The sequence below is a fragment of the Astyanax mexicanus genome, chromosome 5 (genome assembly GCF_023375975.1).
Source record: "Astyanax mexicanus isolate ESR-SI-001 chromosome 5, AstMex3_surface, whole genome shotgun sequence".
NCBI lineage: Eukaryota > Metazoa > Chordata > Actinopteri > Characiformes > Acestrorhamphidae > Astyanax > Astyanax mexicanus.
In genome coordinates this window covers 11,054,913-11,078,613 of record NC_064412.1, presented here as the reverse complement: position 1 = coordinate 11,078,613, position 23,701 = coordinate 11,054,913, and the positions used below count along the sequence as shown (strand labels likewise).

Genomic DNA, 23,701 nt, shown 5'->3' with positions numbered 1-23,701 from the left:
AGTCCTCTGGTTTTTAGAGCTGCTTTTTCACACTAGATTTTATTTTTTTTTTCCTTTGGAGAGCTTCTTATGCTGGTTCGATATGATTGTTCCAAAAGTATAAATGCTGTTTTTAAGCATGGAAGTGGTCCACAGCACTAATCTCTGGTCCTCCTGAAATTATAGGTAGTATGGTGTTCGCTTCTAGAACATGGACTCTGATAACTTGCAGGAGTGAAAGAAGCTATCCGCTCCTGGTGCAGAGTGTGGGGTTAGGCGATTGGTTCTTTTTCTTTTTTTGTATTATTATAACTGCTTCAGCTTATCATATAACTTCCCTTTCTTTCAGTATATGCAGTATAATACGCTTTAGGTTCAGCAACAGTATGTGCTGAAAGAATGAGGTCAGCTGACTACCTGAATATACTGAATATAGACCAGGTTATTCCATCAATGGATTTATTTTTTCTTCCCTGATGGCACAGGCATATTCCAAGATGACAATGTCAGGATTCATGGGGCTGGAATTGTGAAAGAGTGATTCAGGGAGCATGAGATCATCATTTTCACACATGGATTGAGAGAGTTCACCACAGAGTCCAGACCTTAACCTCATTGAGAATTTTTGGGATGTGCTGGATGGAGAAGGCTTTGTGCAGTGGTCAGACTCTACAATCATCAATGCTGCTTTAGATCTTGGTGAAAAATGTATGCAATACTGGATTAATATAAACAGTGTGACCTTGCAGAAGCTTATTGAAACAACGCCACGGCTGTTCGTGTAAGCTCAGCTTTGTGGAGTGAGTGCAGTTACTGACAGCATGATGAAAAAAGCTTGTCTTGCACTGTATTGCATGATAAAATCATGGTTTGGAGAACTTCCTGCACAGTAAAACGCCATGCATTTTAAATGCACTGATCCTCCCCATTCTTGATTTAAGCTCAATGATAAAAATTAGGAACTATTTGAAGCTTTTGCAAACCTACATGCAGAAAAGTGAACCAATGGATTGGATCTCAAGTGTAGAAGCAAAACAGCTACAAAGAGCCCTTTCCCCAAACAAGCTCTTCGGTTCTGCGCTCATTAATTCAGGGCAAGTGAGGAAACACCTTTAGTGAATGTCTAAGTGGCAGCCACGCAGCTTTACATGTGCAGGTGTTTTCCATTTATATTTTTTGCTCATCTTTTACAAGCCTGTCTGTCATGTCTTACAGCAAACATCATTGCCTGTCGTTCAATTTAATGTCTTGTTTGCTTTTTTTTTTAACTAAACAGCTGTTTTTTTAATTTTTATTTCTCTTTTTAGACGATTTTACAACGCAGATCATTTTCTTTTTCCTGACATCAGCTGTTCTCTTGTTTTTGCTTCAAACGCTCAATAAGTGGTTTCAAAACTGCATCTCTGATAGAAAAATCAGCGTATAGCTTCTGGTGGCTTACAGTCAGAGTTCTTGGAGGTCACTAATGGAGTCCTAGGGAGCTCCATATATCTGTCCAGGATTGTTCACCTTGTACATTAATGAAACTGGATCCCCACTGCAGATTGCACTTTAATGCTAATGATAGTCATTTGCGCTTCCTTTGTAATGCAGGCCATGTATGACCTGCAAAATGCTTTTAACACCATTCAAAAATCTTTGGCTCACATATGAAGGAGAGCAGGTGAGTGTGTGTCCTCATAGAAAATCTGTGGATGGCTGGTCGATAAAAGGAAAATGCTTAAATGGCTAGAACATGTATTGCAAATGTGTGCTAATAAGCTTTCAGCCATCTATCATCTTCAAAAATCTCTACACTCTGCAACACATCTCAAAATGCTCAGCTCTGGTTCCTGTTTTTTGTCCCCATATACCTCTCATCTCTACTGAATCTCTATCATGAAATACAGTAATATTATCAGAGGAGAAATTGGTTTTAAATACTATAATTATTATCATCCATTAATTACGCCATTTGGATACCTTGTGATGTGTGGGTCCTCAAATGTTAGAAATGTTATCTCCTTCATATTGATAGAAAAAATCTAATTTCCAAACATCTTTTGTGGGCCTCACCCCAATAAACCTTTGTGGCACTGTTTTTAGGAGTGATCTGTTAATCACTAGTTATGGTTGTGCATTACTTTGGGATGGTTTTCATAAAAACGTTGGTAACATCCAATTTTTTTTTCCATTAAGAATGAATAGGTTGACCCTTATGTATGGGGTGATAATTGCAAATAGATTGATCTTAAGGTTGGGGAAATCAGTAACTGTGCCCACTTTCAAGGACCGGCTATCTTGAAGATTGGTATTGCACTTGGAGAGAGTTAGATTGAAGTGGCCTGTTGAACGAACTTGAGGATTTTCTTAAGATTTGGCAGAGTAATAGAGGTTGATTGTTAACCCACCTTTTGTAATATGCTACTCACCTTGTTGTTTTGTACCCATTTTGAGATGTATAATAGAGATGCAACAGCATTATCATTGTGATGAACGCCCAGCGTTGTAGTGTTTTGTTTTGGCGTTTGATTCTTTTTTTTTTATATATATTTTTTTCATCCTATTATAATGTTATGTAGATGCATTGTATGTTTTGCATTTTTTTGGAAAAGGTTGCAAAAGTGGGCATTCATCTACTGTACAAGTCAGTCAATATACACAATTTCTGATGAACTGTCTCAGGGCAGGCCCCCAGAAACAAATTCCCAAATTCCCTTGTTCCTTCCATTCGCTTCCATTCATTTTTGCCCATACCAAATCCTAGTCTACCCTTTGCCTGACACTAGCCAAACTGCATGTCTTGTACTTTTTTTATGGCTGGTCTCCAATCACTAATTTATAGTAATACTGACCCATATTTATCTATTTGTCTTTTTTTTTTTTGTTGTTCAGTGTGGCTCCCATTCACTCCCATTTATGTTTGCACCTGCCCAAGCCATAGAGTTTCTGTGTTCTGAGAGCAACCAAACATCTTGTAATTTATCAATGCCGGAAACTGAAATCTAATACATACACAGTAAATTCACCAGTGTAAATCAACACTGTTAATGTAAAAATTTATACTATTAGTGTTAATTTAACACCTAACATTGTTGATTTCTTCAATGGTGAATTTACTGGGTAGCCATATTGACCCACCATCTCCTAACAGTAGGGCAGTCCTTCAAAGCAACACCAGATTTTGGTCCTATCTCCCATGTTATCTCCTCCTATCTGAAAATGATTTCAAATCTCCAGCTGGAGCCTGCAAGTGAGTTCTCAATGAATGGGGTGAATGGAGCTAAATGGTTAAAATGGCTAAGAAATTTAAAATAGTAGTTAATTACTTGTCTAGAATATTTCTTTAATTAAAAAAAAATAGAATAAGGTATTTTAATGGCTGGTTGATGAGCTGATGCTGGACTTACTGCCAGAAAATGTTTAAAAGGCTAATGGTTGGTGCTGAAAAGCTTTAAAATGGATATTAGTCTGTGAGGACATGAGAACATTTGTCAATCTAAAAAAGATCAAACATTTTCAAACTGTATTTCTGACTACTGTGCTACTAAACTATGATCCACCCATTCATTTTGAACTCGCTTGGGATATACAACTATATAAATCTAAAATTATTGACCTTTTTACAGTCTTTTTACACTCACTTTAAACATTTTTACCATTTTCCCTTATTCCTGTGCCGCAGTGATGGTGAATATAAAGTAAAAGACAAAAAAGACAGGGACAAAAGATTATTTGACATTTATTCAGTCTAACCACTTTCAGTGAAAACAAAGTAAAGGTGGGTGAGTCTGTCAAACACCTTGGCGTTACACTACTCAGTAACCTCAGTTTTAATCAGCATATTGTGGACATGTAAAACAATGGCAGCGAAAGCTCTTGGTTATCTGTTCACTAAAGAATCTCTGTCTCTCTCACTCCTCCTCCTCCTCCTCCTCCTCTCCTCCGCCTCCTCTTTCTGAACTGTAGAGTCATCGATCCAGTGCTATTATATGGAATTATACGCTTCTTCAACATGTTTTCTGCCCCCAAACTGTAGTAAACTCATACCTTCCTCCTTTTCCCGAAATGTATGGGATTTTATTTCGGCAGCTGTAACAAGGAAAGCAAATGTTGTTTTGACCCAGAACATCCATGACACCGTGTTCTTCACCCTGCTCCCTTGTGGGTGTAGATGTAGGACACTTGCAAACAAGAGGGCCATTCGATAAAAGCTTCCCTCTACTTTATTTAACTTATTAAAATGATATCCTATATGAGACTATGGATAATTATGGAAATATGTGTACAGAAATCTTTGTTTCCTCTCAAAACACATACACTGTAATACTCTATTTGCAAGAACTTCACTGCAAAAAGGCAAGTGTTAAATTAACTCCCACAGAGGTTTCAGGGTTTATATAGGTCCACACTATTTGGAGTTAAATCAACCCCTTTAAAATAGTTAAACATTTAACACCTTGCCAGAGTTTTTTTTAACTCACATTTGTATTTCTTTAACTTCCTAAATTGTTACACTAACACTGAAAAGAATTTAAAAAATAATAAATGAGAAGAAGATCAGTCAATTAATATGACTTTTTATTATTTAATTACTATTCAGGACAGCTTAGCGTGTAATTTTCCATTGTATTTTTTAGTGCATTACCAACACTTTATCCCAATTTACTGTACAAAGGATGGTAACTTGCTCTTATAGCCTACATTATATTGGCTGGACAAACAACCATTTAAACAAAATATAACACAATACCCAATGGAAGGTAGCCCTGGTGGGCAAGATTTCACACTGATGGTAAGTTAGGATCTGGGGGACACACCCATTATGCAAATAACGAGTTTAACTAGGCGGAGTTTAATTAAATCTCCGTGGAGTTGACCAGTATTAATTGGGTTTAGTGGGATTAACACTGAAATATTAAACTCTGTCAAATAACTCCAACACTGAACACCATTTAAATCTGAATGAGTTAAAATTAAACTCTGAGAGTGAAAATCAACTTTTAGCTGTTTAACTCTGAAATTTCAACTCTCCTGTTTTTGCTGTGTTCAACAACTGTGCCATTTTGTTAGTGCATTAGTGTTAAATAGTGAAATGCAAATAATTAGACATCAGGGCTGTACTGATTATGTGGTTACATGGATATTTTATAAAATATTAAGGAATCCAGGAAAATTAAGCTTTTGGTTATGATCTTCTCATGATCCTGTAGAAACATGAAATTACTCACCCACAGCTTGAGGCCTTCTACTCAAGCATTATGTAAACTAGAGGCAATTAAACAAATTACTTAAAACTAAAAAATCAAATAAAAAAATTACATTAAAATGAACAAATTAAAAAAATATGGGCACTTTTACAATCTAAATTTAAGTGACAACAAACTGAACAGTTCATATCTTCCAAAACTTTCTGCCACTGTGTGTCCAATTCTCCTGTCCTAACAACTTATTCAAGCTGGAGTACACAGTACAAAAATATTTTTTTTTCCAAAGGATTTGAAGATAAAATTACAAACACAGAAATTTTATATGATGTGGGTAATGCTAATGCTGCTCCAGCAGTACTAGCCTGGGTGAGCAGCAGGCTAAAAGGTCGATAACACTCAACTCTAAACAGAAAAATAGCGGTTAGAGGATAATGCTAATGCTACTCCAGCCCCGGTGCTGGAGACACTTTACTGAAACTCCTGTATAACTCTGAATTTCAGCGAAGTGGCTTTACTGCTCCTGCTTACAACCTGACTGGTAAAATGAATACATAAGGTGCACCGGATTAAAAGACGCACTGACAATTTTTGGGAAAATTAAAGTATTGTAACTGCGCCCTATAGTGCGAAAAGTAATGGTATTAAAAGTTACCAATACTTAAAAAAATCAGAAAACTACAATTGATTCAATTCCTCACACGCAGTTTTTTTTAGTTGTAAGGAAAAAAAGCTGTGCGATTCTAAAGGAGATAATACTACATTACAGCTACTGACTGTTACAACTAGTCTCTGTCTCTTACAATTATCTCACCTACATTTGCTCTGACTCTGGTTTTAGATGAATTGTTAATGAAGAGTAGGTTCAGGGAGTCAAAGTTTTCATTTGGAGCAGAGATATGTAGGTTACATAAAAAGTAATAACCTCTTACATATTAAATATACTATATGTAGATACTGTTAGTTTGCGCCTCACTTCCTAGTTTATTAGTGTAGAAACTTTTTTCAAGTGTAGAATTGCATTGTGGGTGCTATCAAATAGGTTAATTGGACCATGCATGTGTAAAAATATGTTTAGATATCTGAACAGTGTTAATACTGTTAATATTGTTACCATTTTAAATAATTTATGAATGACCAGGTCAGAGCAGCCTACTTTAACAAAACTGCAAGTGTTTTAATGAGTGTTCTAGAAGTAGGTCAGTAAATAAGCCTGTTTTTATTCTCTTGGAAAAAAAGACACACTCACCCTTTTTCTGCATCATTTCTGTTTAAATCCTTAATATCTAAATTTTTATCCTAATTTCTAATCTATTTATCCATTCATTTGTAAACCTTACACTTTAGTGTTGACTAACTAAAATGAATGAATGCATTAGTTAGATGAACTATAAATAATATACTTTATTATCATATACTTTACTAATGTTAGGTAAACAAGTAACAACTGCATTAGTTACTCTGCTTGCCATTTGCTTGTGTACTGCAGTTTTGCATACGGTAATCATTAAATATTCATTAATTAAATATTATTCTGGATGGTGCTTATTCTTTATTTCATCATTATATATGTGTGTGAGTGTTTGTAAGAGTTTAACTTACATGTAGAAATTGTAAATATAAACCATTATTAACCAACAATAATGCACTTTTAAAGCATTAATAACATCTGTTAAACATTCAGTAAAATAAATATACATGATGTAAAGTGAAATTAAAATAATTCTAATCCATGTAGAGATGTATTTCCAATAGAAGTAAAAATGTAAAATATAAAATATTATATTAGTTAACGGACATCAGTAAATAAAAGAAGTAACAGGCTACCACTGCATAAGTGTTATCACAGCCAAATATATTTATAACTAATATTTAATTAATAAATATTTAACAATGACTGTATGCATAGCTGAAGCATATAAGCAAATAACAAGATAAGCAGTTGTTACTTCAAGGAGGATTCAAGGAGATTTTATTGTCATTCGCATCACATGTGGTACATGAGGTGGAACGAAATTGTGATCTCACGATCCAGTTTTACACCCAAAGAGCTGTTATTAATAGATATATAGATAAAAAAAGAATACAATAAAAGAAATAGAATATACAAAATAGATAGATAAATATCCCAAAGAATAAAAAAATAAATAAATAGAGAGTAGAAAGGTTCAGCAACATGAAGTCCAGAGTGCAAGTGTGCTATAGCAGCATGATAATGTGAATTAGAGCAGTGGAGATAAAGTGTCTCAGTGCAAGTAAAGTGACCATGTTGGTAAACAGTAAACAGTTATTTGTCCTTGGTGTCAGTGCAGTGTGTTGTTAAGTGGAGTTTAAGAGTCTTACAGCTTCCGGAATGAAGCTGTTTCTGAGTCTTGTTGTTTTGCACTTAATGCTCCGCTGCCTCCGGCCTGAGGGGAGTGGGACAAAAAGTGCGTGTGCTGGGTGGGTGGGATCCTTCCTGATGCAGGTGGCCCTTTTCCTGCACCTCTGTGCAGCCTTCACCACCCTCTGCAGTGCTTTCCTGTCTGCAGCAGAGCAGCTTCCATGCCACACATTGATGCTGGAGCACACGACGCTCTCCACCACACATCTGTAGAAGTAGGTGAGGACTGCGCTCCCGAGTCCAGCTCGTCTCAGCCTCCTGAGGAAGTAGAGCCGCTGATGTGCCTTCCTGACCAGAGTGGAAGTGTTGTTGCTCCAGGTGAGGTTGCTGGTCATGTGCACACCCAAGTACCTGTAGCTGTCAACCACTTCCACCGCAGATCCTCCAATGTGCAGGGGGAGGTGGGCATGCTTGCCCCTTCTGAAGTCCACAATCATCTCCTTTGTCTTTTTTACATTGATGCAGAGGTTGTTTTCTCTGCACCAATCCTCCAGGTGTTCCACCTCCTGCCTGTAGCTGGACTCATCTCTGTTCGTGATGCATCCAATCACTGCCGTGTCGTCCGCAAACTTCACAATATGACACCCTGGATGGAGAGGTGAGCAGTCATATGTGAGCAGTGTGAACAGGAGGGGGCTCAGCACACAGCCCTGAGGGGAGCCAGTGCTGAGGATTATGGAGGGGGAGGAGATGTTGTGAATCCTCACAGACTGCGGCCTGTTGGTCAGGAAGTCTAGGACCCAGTTGCACAGGGAAGAGCTCAGTCCAAGTGAGGAGAGTTTGGTTATCAGTGTCTGAGGAATCATGGTGTTGAAAGCAGATGTGAAGTCCACAAAGAGCATCCGAACGTAGGAATCCTTCTGCTCCAGGTGGGTGAGGGCAGTGTGGACCACGGAGGAAATGGCATCCTCTGTGGATCGGTTCTTCCTGTATGCATACTGGTGTGGATCCACAGTGATGTTGATGGTGGCTTTGATGTGGGTCTGAACCAGTCTTTCAAAGCACTTTGTGACTATCGGAGTGAGGGCTACCGGCCGGTAGTCATTCAGACCTGTCACTGTGGAGCTCTTGGGGACCGGGATGATGGTGGCGGTCTTCAGGCAAGTGGGGACAGCTGCCTGGATGAGGGACGCATTGAAAATGTCGGCCAGGACGTCCGAGAGCTGGTCTGCGCAGTCTTTTAGCACCTGTCCGGGGATGTTGTCCAGGCCGGCAGCTTTCCGGGGGTTAATCCTCCTCAGCGTCCTCCTTACTTCTGCTGGTGTCACGCTGAGGGGCTCCTCTCCTGGTGAGTGTGGGAGTCTGGTGCTGGGGGGTGTGTCAGGGTTCTCAAAGCGGGCGTAGAACGTGTTGAGAGCCTCAGGCAGGGATGGGTCTTTGGAGCTTTGTGCAACGTTAGATTTGTAGTCCGTGATGCACTTGATGCCCCTCCACATGCTCTGTGGATCCTGGGAGGAAAAGTGTCCCTGGATTTTCTGAGCATATGCAGCTTTTGCCCTCTTAACTCCAGCAGTCAGCTCTCTTCTAGCCCTCCTGAGTTCATCCGAGTCTCCAGATCTGAAGGCAGCATCCTTGGCTTTCAGCAGGGAATGCACCTCTGCGTTCAGCCAGGGCTTCTGGTTCGGGTAGCAAGTCACAGTCTTGGTAGTAGTGACATCCTCCACACACTTGCTGATGTACCCGAGAACAGCAGATGCGTATTCCTCCAGATCCAGCTCCCCCTCACACTCAGCAGCCTCCCTGAAGACCTGCCAGTCTGTGCAGCCGAAGCAGTCCTGCAGCACAGCGGCGCCGTCACTGGGCCACACCGTGATGGTTTTCTGTGTGGGTTTTGAGCATCGCAGTGGGTGGTGGTATGCGGGGACCAGCATGATGGAGATGTGGTCCGATAGCCCGAGGTGGGGGCGGGGGAAGGCTTTGTAAGCGTCTTTCACAGAGGAGTAAACACGGTCCAGCGTGTTATTACCTCGCGTTGGAATGTTCACGTGTTGGTAAAACCTCGGCAGCGTGTTCTTCAGTTCTACGTAGTTAAATTCCCCCGCTACCACGTAGAACGCGTCCGGATGCTTGTTCTGAAGCGAGCTGATGTTGTCATAAAGCTCCTTCAGCGCGTTGTTAGCATTAGCATCCGGTGCTATGTAAACAGCAATCACGAACACCGCCGAAAACTCACGAGGCAGATAGTGGGGACGACACTTCACAGTCAGCTGTTCTGTCGCCTCGGAGCAGTGGCTGTTTACCAACACGCAGTTTGTGCACCAACCTTTGTTTATGTAGACGCACAAGATGAATTTATTGTTCATCTTAACAAATCTTTCACTTCAAACGTTAGTTCATGTGAAAATAACATATTAATTAAAGCTGTAGGTCACTGTTTAATTAACATTACCTAAGCAGTGTTAATGTATTACTTCATGTCTTGTTCATGGTAACTATTGCATTAACTCATTCATGTTAGTGAGTCAACACTTAATGTAAAGTGTGACCCATTCATCCATTCATCCCATTCATTAGCGTCCACCCACTGACCCCTCCACCTATCTGTGCCCCCTCCCAGCCCCTCAAAAAATAGTGTGACCTCTTACTGCAGCTCCTCATTTCCAGAGGGAGGATTTCCTCGTAGGTTCCTCTCATATCAAAGCACATTTGCCAGTGTTGAAAAAGCATTTCACATGTACTTCAGAGATTCGGCTGTAATTCTTTGAAGTACTGCAGCACTAGAGGTGAGACATGCCAACGCTCTGCATTACACTAATAGAACGGGAGGTGGGGAACGTGGAGACACGGTGCAGAAACAGCATGAAGCAGGGACAGGGTCACTCGCTTTAATGTAGTAAAGATGTATAAAAGGGATCTGCGAGGTAAAGTGTGAGGAAAAAGGGCTGTTTAATGGAAAGTCGTACAATAACTACAATTTTATCATTTTTTTTTATAATACGTTGATATAACAAAAGTCATAAGACAAGAGCTGGCATTGTTTAAAAACTTGAAAAAGCAGGTGTTTTTTTGCCATTATGTGTCTGTTTACAGGGATATAAAAATAAAGCATAAAATTGTTATTAAAATTGTAGTTATTGCACTATTTTGGAATAACTTATTTCAGTTGTAATTACGCTATATTTAAACACAACATAAAACATAAAAGTATTAAATTGTGCTTTTTATTGCTTTTTTCCTACAACTTCTGCAAACTTAGTTAAATTTAAGTAAGTATGTTTCAAACATCATTTTTAATACACTTTGATGCCTTCTATGATGTATTCCTGAGACACACATGTTAATGTTAAAACAAAAATCTACACATTAAACCCATTGACACATTTATCCCAGTGTTCAACTTTACTCACAAGATAGCACCTTACAACCTGTGGTACAACAGGTGTGGTAAAACGTCATGATAAATTTACAAACTGCTATTGTATGACTTTTGTCAAGGTATAGATATTCAGCAACATAATTGTTCGTCTTATTATATTTTTTGTACTATAAAATCCTTTAATTTTCCCAAAAATCAACAGTGCGCCTTACACAATCAAATGCATTTTTTTTTCTATTTTTTTCCAGTCAGGTTGTAAGCAGGAGCAATAAAGCCATTCAGCTGAAGTACAGTGTTATAAAGGAGTTTCAGTGAAGTTTCTCCAGCACCAAGGCTGGAGCAATATTAGCATTAGCCGCTAACTGTGCTGTTGAACATATTAGAATTCTAAGCTTACTGTAAATAAATGGAAGCACTTTACTCACCCAAATAAAGAGTTTTTAGGAGATAAATCTGGATAAATTACTGTGCGACACCATTGTTCCTTACTATAGTCGCTTAAAATGCGCCTTATATTCCGGTGCGCCTATAAAAATAAATGTTCATTAATAGTGCGCCTTATAGTTTATAAAATAGGGTTTAAGATCCAAAATGAATTGGGACCAGCTATTTTTTATGATGATATAATTTGTTGTGTATACAGTATATACCTTTTTCCCACTAGCATTAGTGACTACATGCTTGTTCAGATTGAATTTCTAATATCAAATTGTATGAAAACCTAAATGGCCCTCCATAATACTTTCAAAATGCAGAGTATGAGAGCTGTGATTATAGTACAGCACAATGCTTTTGCTTGTAATGATTAAGGCAGGCACAAAATCACAGCAGGGATTGGCATAATTTATAGTTTAAACAAGATCCGAAAATAAAATTACTCCAGCAATGAGCTCCCCAGTGTACGGCTCGAGGTGGAAGCAGTTCATTTATTGAGTCATGTTTATGCATTATGAAGGTGTTGTGTAGGCCTGTGAGAGCACGCCAGATATAAATTTGACCTGTTCGCTCTCACAGCGAGCGCTCCACAATGAAGGCCATGCGAACGCCATCATTTAACTGCCTTGCTTTCTCTCTCTTCTCGAAGAAAATTCGATATAGAAAATTAATTTCAAATAATACAAATGAAGCATGTTCACAGCCGGGGCCGGAGCAGCCCTGTATAAACTATGTGTTTGTGGATGAAATCTATTCAGACGTGGTCTGAGCAGATCTGTGTAACGCTGTATTGAAAATAATCAGTGCATGACAGTTTAGATCCATTGATCTTTACCACATTTCACATTTACAGGGAATAAAAGAAACACAGAAGCTCTGGAAAGATCTATCCTTCCAGTTCGAGCAGCCCACCCTTGGTGTGTATCAATGAAGTATAAATAAACGAGCCAATATGGACCTGATGTAAGGAGTGCAGATTCTAATGTAGTTTTACTGCTTTCAGTTTGCTTTTCTTACCACCGGGTCAAAGGGCACCAAGAAAGGAATTGCCCAGCTTATTTTTTTAAAAAAATTTTTTTTTCTGTGATTATTTACTGAAAATAGTTTAAATCCTTAAAATGAATATATCTCACTGTTGCCTGGAACAGAACCTGCTATGATCTGGTTAGTGTGTTTGCTGACCTGCTGACTCTACCCATTAATACTGAATAAAGTGTTTAGATGACATTCATGCCTGCCTCATGGAAGACGTACTGTATCTGCCTTCATGTGTACGCTCTGGAACTCTGGATGAAACCTGGAGCTCACAGACTCAAACATGCACACACACTGTGTTACCAGCTAGCTGCCCAAGCTTGCTCTACTAAAAGGCAGATTCATCAAAGAATGAAGGAAAAACAGAGTAAATACTGGTAACATTTCAAACAGTGCATACCAAAATGTCTGGCAAAATCTTGGCATATGACTTTTACATGCATTACACACTACTTCTGGTACCACTTTAAAATAAGACTACCTTTATAAAGGGTTTATAAATGGTTTACAATTAGTTTATTAATGGTTACTAATTAGTTTGTAAATGCCTTAAAAGTAATTAATAATCAGTTATTACACATTTGTAGAAAGGGCAACAATATAGCTGGCTGTGAGTTCACTATTTGGCAAACAACAGTTTCATTCAGTCATTGTTGCCCTTTCTACGTATGTGTTATAACTGATTATTAATGATTTTAAGGCATTTACAACCTAATTAGTAACCATTAATAAACTAATTGTAAACCATTTATAAACCCTTTATAAAGGTAGTCTTATTTTAAAGTGGTACCCAGAAGTAGTGTGTGATGCGTGTAAAAATCATATGCCAAGATTTTGCCAGACATTTTGGTATGCACTGTTCGAAATGTTACAAGTATTTACTCTGTTTTTTCTTCATTCTTTGTTGAAGAAGTGGTCTTATTTTAAAGTGGTACCCTACTTCTGTACAGCTTAAGAGACCACAGTTTAGCTATTTATAGGTATATGTTTGAGTTAAATGAACATAGTTGTTTTATTCTATAAACTACAGACAACATTTCTCCCGAATTCCAAATAAAAATATTCTCATTTAGAGCATTTATTTGCACAAAATGAGAAATGGCTGAAATAACAAAAAAGATGCAGAGCTTTCAGACTTGAAATAATGCAAAGAAAACAAGTTCATATTCATAAAGTTTTAAGAGTTCAGAAATCAATATTTGGTGAAATAACCCTGGATTTTAATCACAGTTTTTAATACATCTTAGAATTTTCTCCTCCACCAGTCTTACACACTGCTTTTGGATAACTTTAGGATAACCACTCCTGGTGCAAAAAGTCAAGCAGTTCAGCTTGGTTTGAATGTTTGTGACCATCCATCTTCCTCTTGATTATATTCCAGAGATTTTCAACGTGGTCAAATCAAAGAAACTCATAATTTTTAAGTGGGCTCTTATTTTCTTCCAGAGCTGTATATGTGGTGCAACACATAGGTTGTTGCTTGTATCAGTTCAGTCCAAAATGTAATTATTTATTGTTCCAGGTAAACTTTATTTCCCTTTAGAATAGAATTGCATGACACTGACACTTCCTTCTCAGTGCATCTATTTTTAAGATGAGTGTATTTCAGTCTGGAACTTGTCTGCTGTACTGAAAGGTTTTCTCTTGGCTAGTTTTCTATGTGTTAAAATTGGCCAGGTGTAAAAGACATGGAATTTGGAAAAAGGTGATTGATGACCTTCCGGAGACCAATGTGACAATTTTTCTGCTCGATTTTAGTTAGTGGAATAATTCTTTCAAGGCAAGGTCATGGCTGAACTTTTATTTAATAGAAATTAGTAATTAGTTTAAAGGATGTAGCCTGTTAGTTGTGAGAATGTAGCCTTTTCTCTGTGCTTGCCTTTTTGCCCACACAGAAAATACATTAAAAAGGGAGCTTTTTTAATTTCAGTACTTTTATGTGGACGGGAAAGTGTGTATGTGACTGTTCAGCTGTGCATGCTTGTTGCTGTCCTTTTTGAGCACACAGAACAATCACTGGAAAATGACTGGTGGATGAGTAGTTGGAGCTATTTTTTTAACAGGGTAACAATACACACACACGTAGATGGTTAAGCGCTGGTGGGGAGCTTGCAGGTGGTAAAGGCAAAAAAGGATAGAATATCTCCGATGTAAATATCCAATTTAAATTGTATCTTCCAGCAAAAAAATACTCTATCAGCTTCAAAAGACTTTTTTTTATTCTTATGTTTTCATTTTGATTCCTATGTTCTAAGTTCATTTTTATTAATTTTATCATTTCTTATCATTCTTTTATTTATATTTTATAAATTCTTTACTTTTATGTGTCAACTGTCTTTTTAGAATTTCCTTTTATTATTAACTGTAGGTTAAAAAAATTATTTAATTTCTTTTATTTATTATTTTTTTTTTACTATTTTGTTCCTTATTATTTCTAATTTCTTATTAAATCCTTTTACAACTGTAAAACTGTAGTGCTTGGCTGCGTAGTAAATGAGGGTCACCCTCAATGTAATCCCGTGTAAAATAAAGGTTTATTGATTGATTGATTGATTGATTGAATTTAAAGAAAAACACCACTGAATCTTGGTGTACAACTTTACTGGTTTTACTGGTCTTTAGTAGTTTACTTAAAAAAATAATACATACATGGTCTTGTGTACAGTATGTCTGTAGTTTTGTGTTACACATGCACACAAGAAAATGATATCATTAACCAAGAGGTCCTTCCAGTCCTTCCAGCAGATCATTGATGCAATTAGTTTTTTCTTAAAGTTCTCTACATCCTCTTAATTACTTCAGTGCTCTCATTGGTTGAGAGTTCCCAATAACTGTTCATTAACAGGGGATGCATCATAGGCTCTTGTAGCTTAGCTCAGAATGATCTTTGTTCTTAGGTCACCTGTAAATGACCGGTTGTAAAGTTTCTATGTTCTTTAACCCTTTAAACTCTAGGTTGTTTTGGTGTGTTTTTTCTTTGTTTTTGTCTTTCAGTTCCTCTTTCAGGTCTTATAACACAGTAATTATATTAGAAAGTCACATGCCCTGATCTCTTTTACTCTAGAAGCCATACGGCTGCTCAAAAATATAATCATTTAACATGTAAAAGGATTTTTACTAAGTGCCTGTTTTTTTTTTTTTTTTTTTTTTTACTTATTTTTGAATGTTTAGACTTCAAATATATTCACACCTAAGATATCTTTTCAAAAATGTTTAGACTAGAGTGTATATGAGTTGGAAGCATAAGAATATTGATGATTTGAGTTCATTACATGGCTTATTAATTATTACTTTGACAAAATACATGTAGAAACAGCATCAGGCGGATTTATTTTTCTTGATACTCAGACCTCTAGGATACATGTAGATACTAAAAACCTGACACTCAGAGCAGCCTATGCCTTTCATTATTTTGATCAGGACACAAAAAAATAAAACTATATACAAAAATGTAAACTTTTTAGTCTAAATAAATAAAAATGCTTCGTGCAAAATTACTACTTAGTAAAAATGTGCAGGTAAAATAAAAACTATATAAAGTAGTGCACAGCATACCTAGCTTTAGTTTGAGTAAAGCAGGTAGTTTCACTCTTTTTCTGTGGACACTTTTGAGTCTGATTTTTACTGATATTATTTGGTTTATATGAAACATCATATAAATATGTTTGAAGCACTAAAGGTAAATGATATTGGTTTGGGAAGAAGATCTCACTACTTTTTTAGGTGTTTTTCTCAATGGGTTTCTTGTAGATTTAGCTTTACCACACTGGGATGTGATTGCTATTTTTAGAAAGAGTAAGTTCCTCCCTTTCTAACCATATATGGATTATGTTTGTGTATGAAGGGATTCCTGAGTAATTAAGCTGAGAACACAAGGAGCGATTTTGGACGGAAAATCCGTCCGTAGGGTTCTAGGGGTTAAACAGCGTAAAATAAATGCAAATATTTGCGTTTTGTTTGCTTGTGCATTACATATAGAAAATGGAATGGAACTGTGACACGGCAGAGTGAGCTTGTCCGTAAACGTGCGGTTTCTGTGCAGGCCTTCAAATGTGTTGGAAATTCCACTCACTTCAGTGGTAGCATGATGAAAAACACTCCCACTTGATGAAACGGCAACCAATTTTGTATTGATAGCCCACTTTTGTCTCTTTTTTTTTTTGTCTGTTTTTCATCATTGATATTCTCAGAGCTGCCTCTGTAGCTTTCATACTAGATCTTCAAAAGCTGCTATGGAGATTAGGCTATTGGCCTATTGTCTTTCTTCTCCACCTTTTGATACATTTGTCTTACTTTTTCTATTGCAATCTTCAAGTAATAATAATACCACTCTATGTGTGCTTGGTTTAAGGCCTGTCCTATTCCTCTTTGACTTTTTGATAGTCTGTGTTTACATTTTTGTGAATAATCTGTCTATAGAGACAGAGCGCATTTACACCATGCCCACATCTCAGATTTCTCACAATTGAAACAGGATTAAAAACCCAGATTTACATGATTGTTTTACATGATTCCAAAACATTAAAAACATCACTAAAAAGATGCGAGGTTTAGGTTGAGAAATATATTATTTTGATAAAAAATTAGCAGGATTGGATGGTAATGGATTACATACAATGCCATTATGAAATCAGGATGCACAAAATCAAGAACTGTAGTTTAATTACAGATACATAAAAAAAAACACAAAAAGATTAGTATTTAGATCAGACAGGATCACTGATCTTACCGTGTTTGTTTGTTGTCTGTTTTTATTGTGGTTCTTTGCGACAACTTCATTTTTCTGTTAATTCTGCTACAAATTCCTGAGAAAACATACGTATGAATTTTTATTTTCTGGATGACCAGATGATCTTGAGCTCAATTTTTTACGCAGGGTTATAACACATAGATAGTTATAGCACTAATAAAATAAAAAATTTTATAAAAATTATTTTTATAAAAAAAAAATTAAAAATTATTTTTATAAAAAATAAAAATAACTTTATGTTAACATTTCAAGCAGGAGGGTTCCTATAGCCATACAACTACCTACATATGTGTTAAGTAGGTGGGCCAAAAGATTGATACATTCCCTATCTGAGAATTTGTTGTTGTTGCTATTGATTCTAGTTGGGCTAATTTCAATAGTCCCTCCCCGATACAGTTGTTTAGGTTAATTATAAATCTCCTGGCTTAAAATATGGTATAAACTCTCACCTAACTTATTGTATTTTACATCTCTTGTTTTAGGCTCCAAAGATACATTTAACATTAATTAAACTGCTAGAGAACATTGAGAATAATGATTATAGTGGTACAAATAAAATGTAATAGCTGAATTTAAGCATTTTGTTACGGGTAGTAATGAGTGCAAAATATGTGTCCATATGGTACAGCCTAACAACTAACAAGCGATAGATTTGAACATTTGAACAACATCACACTGTTAGCTAATGTTAGCTAACTTGAATCATCCATCCATCCATCCATCCATCCAAGCATCCATCCATCCAAGCATCCATCCATCCAAGCATCCGAGCTTCTGGAATATGCTGTAGTAGTATAAACCTTCACTTTAAAATACAGCCCATATCTCAGGAACCTCCAATACATTCCATTCATGTTTTTTTTTTATATTCCAGAAGATTGTAGCTTCTGATTGCTAAGAATGAAAAAACACTTCATTATTTCACCACAGATTTAAGCCCATAGCACAGCAGTGGTTCATCAGAATGCACCACCTTCATTCAGAACATTGAAAAGAGGCATGCTGGAGCCAACACTCATTCCTTCCGACCTTGGGAGCCCATAGCAACCTTTTAAATTCAAAATCCACAGAGAGAGAGGGAGTGGATGTGTGAGAAAAAGAGTGAGAGAGAGAGAGAGAAAAAAACACAACTAAAAAGTTTGCTGTGAGAAGCGTTGAACGAGCAGAGAAGAGATAAACTCGAAATGCTGCAGCCACCCGTATCCACACTGGAACATCTGACAAGCTTTCTTTCATTTGAACTGTTTGTCACTACCCTTCTTCTTTTTTTCTCTTTTTTCCTAGGTATTAAGCACACTGGAGGACAAAGCTCTTTGGCCTCAGAGACAGACCTCTGCTCGTCTCTTTGGAGAAAAGCACACAGTGCTGTGGAAAGGAAAGGACCAGTGATTAATGACTAATCTATATCCTTGAAGCCCACCTAAGATGTGCCGTCATGGATAGTGAGAGGCAGCTGTGACGCATCATGTGCTGAAAGATACTGCAGACCATTCCTGTTCTTCTTTGTGCTTGTGTGTGTGTTCTAATTGACTGATATAAAAATGAACCTCAAAAGACATGGATTGTTCCAAGGTCTTCTTCTCTGATCACTTTCTAATCAACTGAGAGAGCCTTTTGATTTGAGAAAAGAAGACAGAATCGTTTGAGTATAAAATAAGAACGGAAATGTCTTCTTTCTGGGTCATTGCGTGTGGGCGCAATGATATTGCTTTGTGTTTGCTGATCCTCCTCAGCCTGTTCTCGGTAACATTGACGGCGAAACCCAAAGGCCCAGGCCAGTCCCATCTCAACTCTATACGCATTGATGGAGACATCTCTCTCGGGGGTCTGTTTCCTGTTCACGCCCGGGGCCACAACGGAAAGCCCTGTGGGGAGCTGAAGAAAGAGAAGGGCATCCATCGTCTGGAGGCCATGCTCTTCGCTTTGGACCGTATTAACAATGATCACGAGCTGCTCCCCAACATCACTCTGGGGGCCCGTATCCTGGACACCTGCTCGCGGGACACTCACGCTCTGGAGCAGTCGCTCACATTCGTCCAGGCACTGATAGAGAAGGATGGGACGGACGTGAAGTGTCATGGAGGTGGCTCCCCCATCATCACCAAACCTGAGAGAGTTGTAGCCGTGATTGGCGCTTCCTCCAGCTCCGTGTCCATCATGGTGGCGAACATCCTCCGCCTGTTTAAGGTAAGAACCGTTCCCGCTGAGTTCCCGCTGTGCGCCCAGATCAGTTAAGTAGCTGGTAGAGGAACAGAGGATTAGTTCCCAGACATGCCTTTCATTACCTTTACATTCTAATCACATTCTAATTGCATTCTAATTGAATGCCTCTGTTCCTTATTTCCAGATTGACCAGATTGTCATAACTTCATAATTACAAAGCTAATACAATGATTAACTGAACATGGATGGCACGTTGGATGTAAAATAACTATAATATAATCCCTCTGCATAGCCTCAGCTCTTTATAGATAACTCTAAATGGGCTCTGACTCTATTTTTGTCGTGTTGTGAAAATACACAGTCCAGTCAGAATATTCTGACCACATTATGTCCTTGTTTCTACATTTATTGTCCTTATTTTTATTTATATCTTATGAGGTATAGTTAATTTTTCAAGCCTCAGTTCAGTTAGCATCTTCTATAGTCTAATCTATCTATCTGTCTGTCTGTCTGTCTGTCTATCTCTTGTTCTTATTAGCACCACTGACTATATAGGAACACTTCTATACTTAAAAGCAGTTCTAAGATTACATATTGTATTCCTTCTGGTATTATTCTAATAACTGCAATAAAACTGACATGGTGCTGATTACTGTGTTAGAGTGTGTTGTTCTGGTACGAGTGGATCAGACACTGCAGCAGTGCTGCTGGCGTTTTTAAACACTGTATTCAATCCCCATCCTTTACTCTATTAGACACTCCTACCTGTAGCTGCACCACCTTGTAGATAAAGTAAAGTCAGAGACAGAGGCTCTGAATCTGTTGCTGCATAGTTTGTGTTGGTTATCTTCTGCGTTTGGATGAGACACAGCAGCGCTGCTGGAGGTTTTAAACACCTCAATGTGCTGAGAATAGTCCACCAACCAAAGTAATCGAGCCAACAGTGTCCTGTGACCACTGATATAGGACCAACTTAACTTGCACAGCAACAGATGAGCTCCTGGATCTGATTTTACAAATTGGAAAGAGAATAGACACTGTTTAAAAACTCCAGCAGCACTGCTTGTCTTATCCACTCATACCACCACAGCAGACACTAACACCTCATACACCACCACAATGTCACCAAGGTAATGAAGTGTTGAGAATCATCCAGCACCCAAATAATACATGCTCTGTGGTGTGATGTCTCCTGTGAGACAGGGTAAAAGGTGTATAATGGAGTATGCAGTAGAGAAACAGGTAGAGTACAGTTTCTAATTATAGAACTACAATTGCCCCTGTTTGCTCACTAGAGCTGGAAAATGGACAATGAGTATAGAAACAAGGGGGTGGTCACACTGTTTTGAATTAACTGTGTATAAATGCATTAGTTAAGATTTCAAAAGCTGGGAAAATCCTTTAGTGCTTGTTTGTCCACCAGTTCACATTAATATAGTTGATGTCTTCGAAAATTCAAGATGAATAAGTGCATCCTCTCAATATTTATTATTCCTTTTCATTTCGCCCCATAATTTAATCTACATTTTAACACGCTTTTTTTGATACTCCATCATTCAGGGACTTTTGAATTAGCTTTTGTGGCTTTTCCATTTTCAAAGATCCAGCATCTTCTCAACATATGTGCTCTTTGTTGTGAAGGGTAATGCTTCAGTTTGATGAATGTTAAACAACACATTTTTGATGAACACTTGAGGGGGAAAAAAATATGAACATGCAAATAAGCAGTGGATTCAGCCAACGCACAAAAAAAACAGACGCAGATGACAAAAAGGAGTGTGAACAAAACATCATATACAAAAGCCTCGCTTCTTCAGATAAACTGTCTCTTCTGGGTCTGACTCAGTGTGCATAATGTTTAAAACGAGGATTTGAATAATATGATTAAACCAGTGGCGCGCCATGACTGATGGGGCTGGGCCTGAAGTTTGGGCTGTAAATGTCAATACTTGGTAACAAAGACAAAAAGACTAAAACACTTCTGCAATAATACAATACCCTGCTGGCCATTCTAGATTCTGTGTCATTATGTGTTTGTGTATATAGCTTGTAACTGATGATAAAATATACAATATATACAATATATGTTTTAGTAATGCATTCAACTACTTTAAATTTAATTTATTTCATTCCACTGCTGACACATATGTGCATTTGCACACACACAGCTTGTCTAGTTGCTATAGAGAAAAATTAGGCCAATAGAACAAAACTCTTTGGAGCACATAAACATGAACCATGACTAATGCCAGGCATTGGGTAGAGGGGTTTAAATCCCCTCAGCATTGAGTTTCAAGTATTAAATATTAAGCTGTGAAGCAGTGGAACTCTGCTCTCTGGTATGTTGGTGCTCTATCCAATACTTTGAAATGAAAAGAAGAGTTGGGAAGGAAATGGGGTGCTGATCATCAAAGATCCTGACCATGTTAACACTCTTGGTTCTGAATGCAATGAAATTATCAAAGCATTGCTTAAAAAACATCTTATAGAAACCTTATCTGTAGAGTAAAAAGAGTTACTCCAACAAAAACAGGGTAAACTATTTTGTAACATAAAAAGGAAACAATGCAAAAAAGAGTGTCCATATAACTTGTCTCCCAGACCTAGTTCATATTAACTAGAGTAGTTCACAAATAACCAACATTTAGTAGTAAGTTAGGTCCAAATGCACATCTCTTTCAGTACTGTTCAAATCCTTAACAGCATATCTATTGCATCGTTTGTAACTTGGGAAAAACATAATTATAGATGAAGATTTTGAGTTTAAAGAAAAATATTGTCCAAAACAAGGCTTAATTCTTGCCTGGAAAACCAGTCAACAAAGTTTAAATACAGCAAGAATGGAGATTCTGTTGCATTAACTAAAATGTGCAGACACACATTATTTTAATCTGTAGTTCTTCTCTGAATGTGTCAGTCTTTACTAGAAAGTATACACCTACAGACAGATATCTCCAACCTCTAATATATAAATATGACCAGAACTTAATTAAAGTTCGTAACATTAGTCTCAATAATACACAAAATGCATGATTCTTTGGTTTGTTAAAGGTGCTGCAATTGCGCAGATCTCCACTTCTGGGAGAGCATGTTTTTAATACGTTTAAATTCCTCTTCTTGCAGATGCCATGATACCATCTCTGCTTTAAAACAGAACTATGTAGGGCTCCACAAAATCTGGTAAACTAATGGCTATCAAGTTTATCCAAGTTATTTCCTGTTTAGTTTAGGATGAATAATTATTGATGACTAATTAACCTGTGGTACAGTATGAGAGGGGTTGAACAGTTAAGCATCTCACCAGATCAGCAATGCGCTTTCTGTATAAGAATTTAATGGTTTTAAGATTAGAGCAACAGCAAAGTTAGAGCAATGAGTAAAGATTTATTGTTGACCCTAATTCTCCTGTATTTAAGTAAGTAAATGATGTGGGGTTGATGCTGCAGTTGGTCTGCAGGTCTAGGTTCAGCAACAGTATGTGCTGAAAGAATGAGGTCAGCTGACTACCTGAATATACTGAATATAGACCAGGTTATTCCATCAATGGATTTTTTTTTTTCATATTCCAAGATGACAATGCCAGGATTCATTCATGAAAGAGTGGTTTAGGGAGCATGAGATCATCATTTTCACACATGGATTGAGAGAGTTCACCACAGAGTCCAGATCTTAACCTCATTGAGAATCTTTGGGATGTGCTGGATGGAGCAGAGCTGTTTTGTGGAGTGATCAGACTCTACCATCATCAAAGCTGCTGCAAGATCTTGGTGAAAAATTAATGCAGCAACACTGGATTGAAATTATAAATCTTGTGACATTGCAGAAGCTTATCGAAACAATGCTGCAATCAAAGCTGAAGTGTATATAAAAAATAGCAGTGTTTAAAATCGGTGTTTAAAACCTCTCATTCTGGAAGCACATTTGTCAGCAACAGCCCCCTCTTCATAGGTGTTTCTAGCACGTTCAGTGGACTCGCCTCGGTTACATAACCAAATTTTGTTTGCTGTCGAGGATCGGAATTGCACCTGTTCGCAGTACAGGTCTATGAATAATGGACGAATCTCTGCTTAACTGCAAATACTATCTCCTGCTGGCCCAGAGTCAGCGCTCTTGATCTGCCCTCGCTGCACAACTCGGGTTACCCAGAGACAGCTGCTCACCGTTAAATGGATATTTACTCTGCTACGCAGTGCCATTCATCAGAGGGAGAGGTGTGATCAAAGACAGATCACAGGCAGGGGGGAGTGTGGCGGCATTGTGGCGGTGATGACAGGCCTTGGGTGCAAATGCTGCGATAAGCACATTTAAAGCTCACAGCTAAAACACCGACATTGCTGAGGGGAAGCAGGCAGAGAGGTTGAGAGCCATAACAACAATACGGGCTCTTTGTTCCTGATCTCCTCCCAGAAACACATAGACACTCTGGAGGGGGTGTAACACCGGCACGCAGTATT

At 37.9% G+C, this 23,701-nt stretch overlaps 1 protein-coding gene across 3 annotated transcripts in view; it reads left to right on the top strand.

Moving 5' to 3' along the window:
- Window positions 1-23,701, top strand: part of grm4 (glutamate receptor, metabotropic 4) — a 357,400-nt gene that overhangs the window by 163,947 nt on the left and 169,752 nt on the right. For all 3 annotated transcript variants that reach the window (XM_022675670.2, XM_022675669.2, XM_022675673.2), the window contains one exon: window positions 18,369-19,271. In XM_022675670.2, the coding sequence (XP_022531391.2) occupies window positions 18,750-19,271 (522 nt within the window). In that variant the 5' untranslated portion in view covers window positions 18,369-18,749. The remainder of the gene's footprint in view (window positions 1-18,368; window positions 19,272-23,701) is intronic.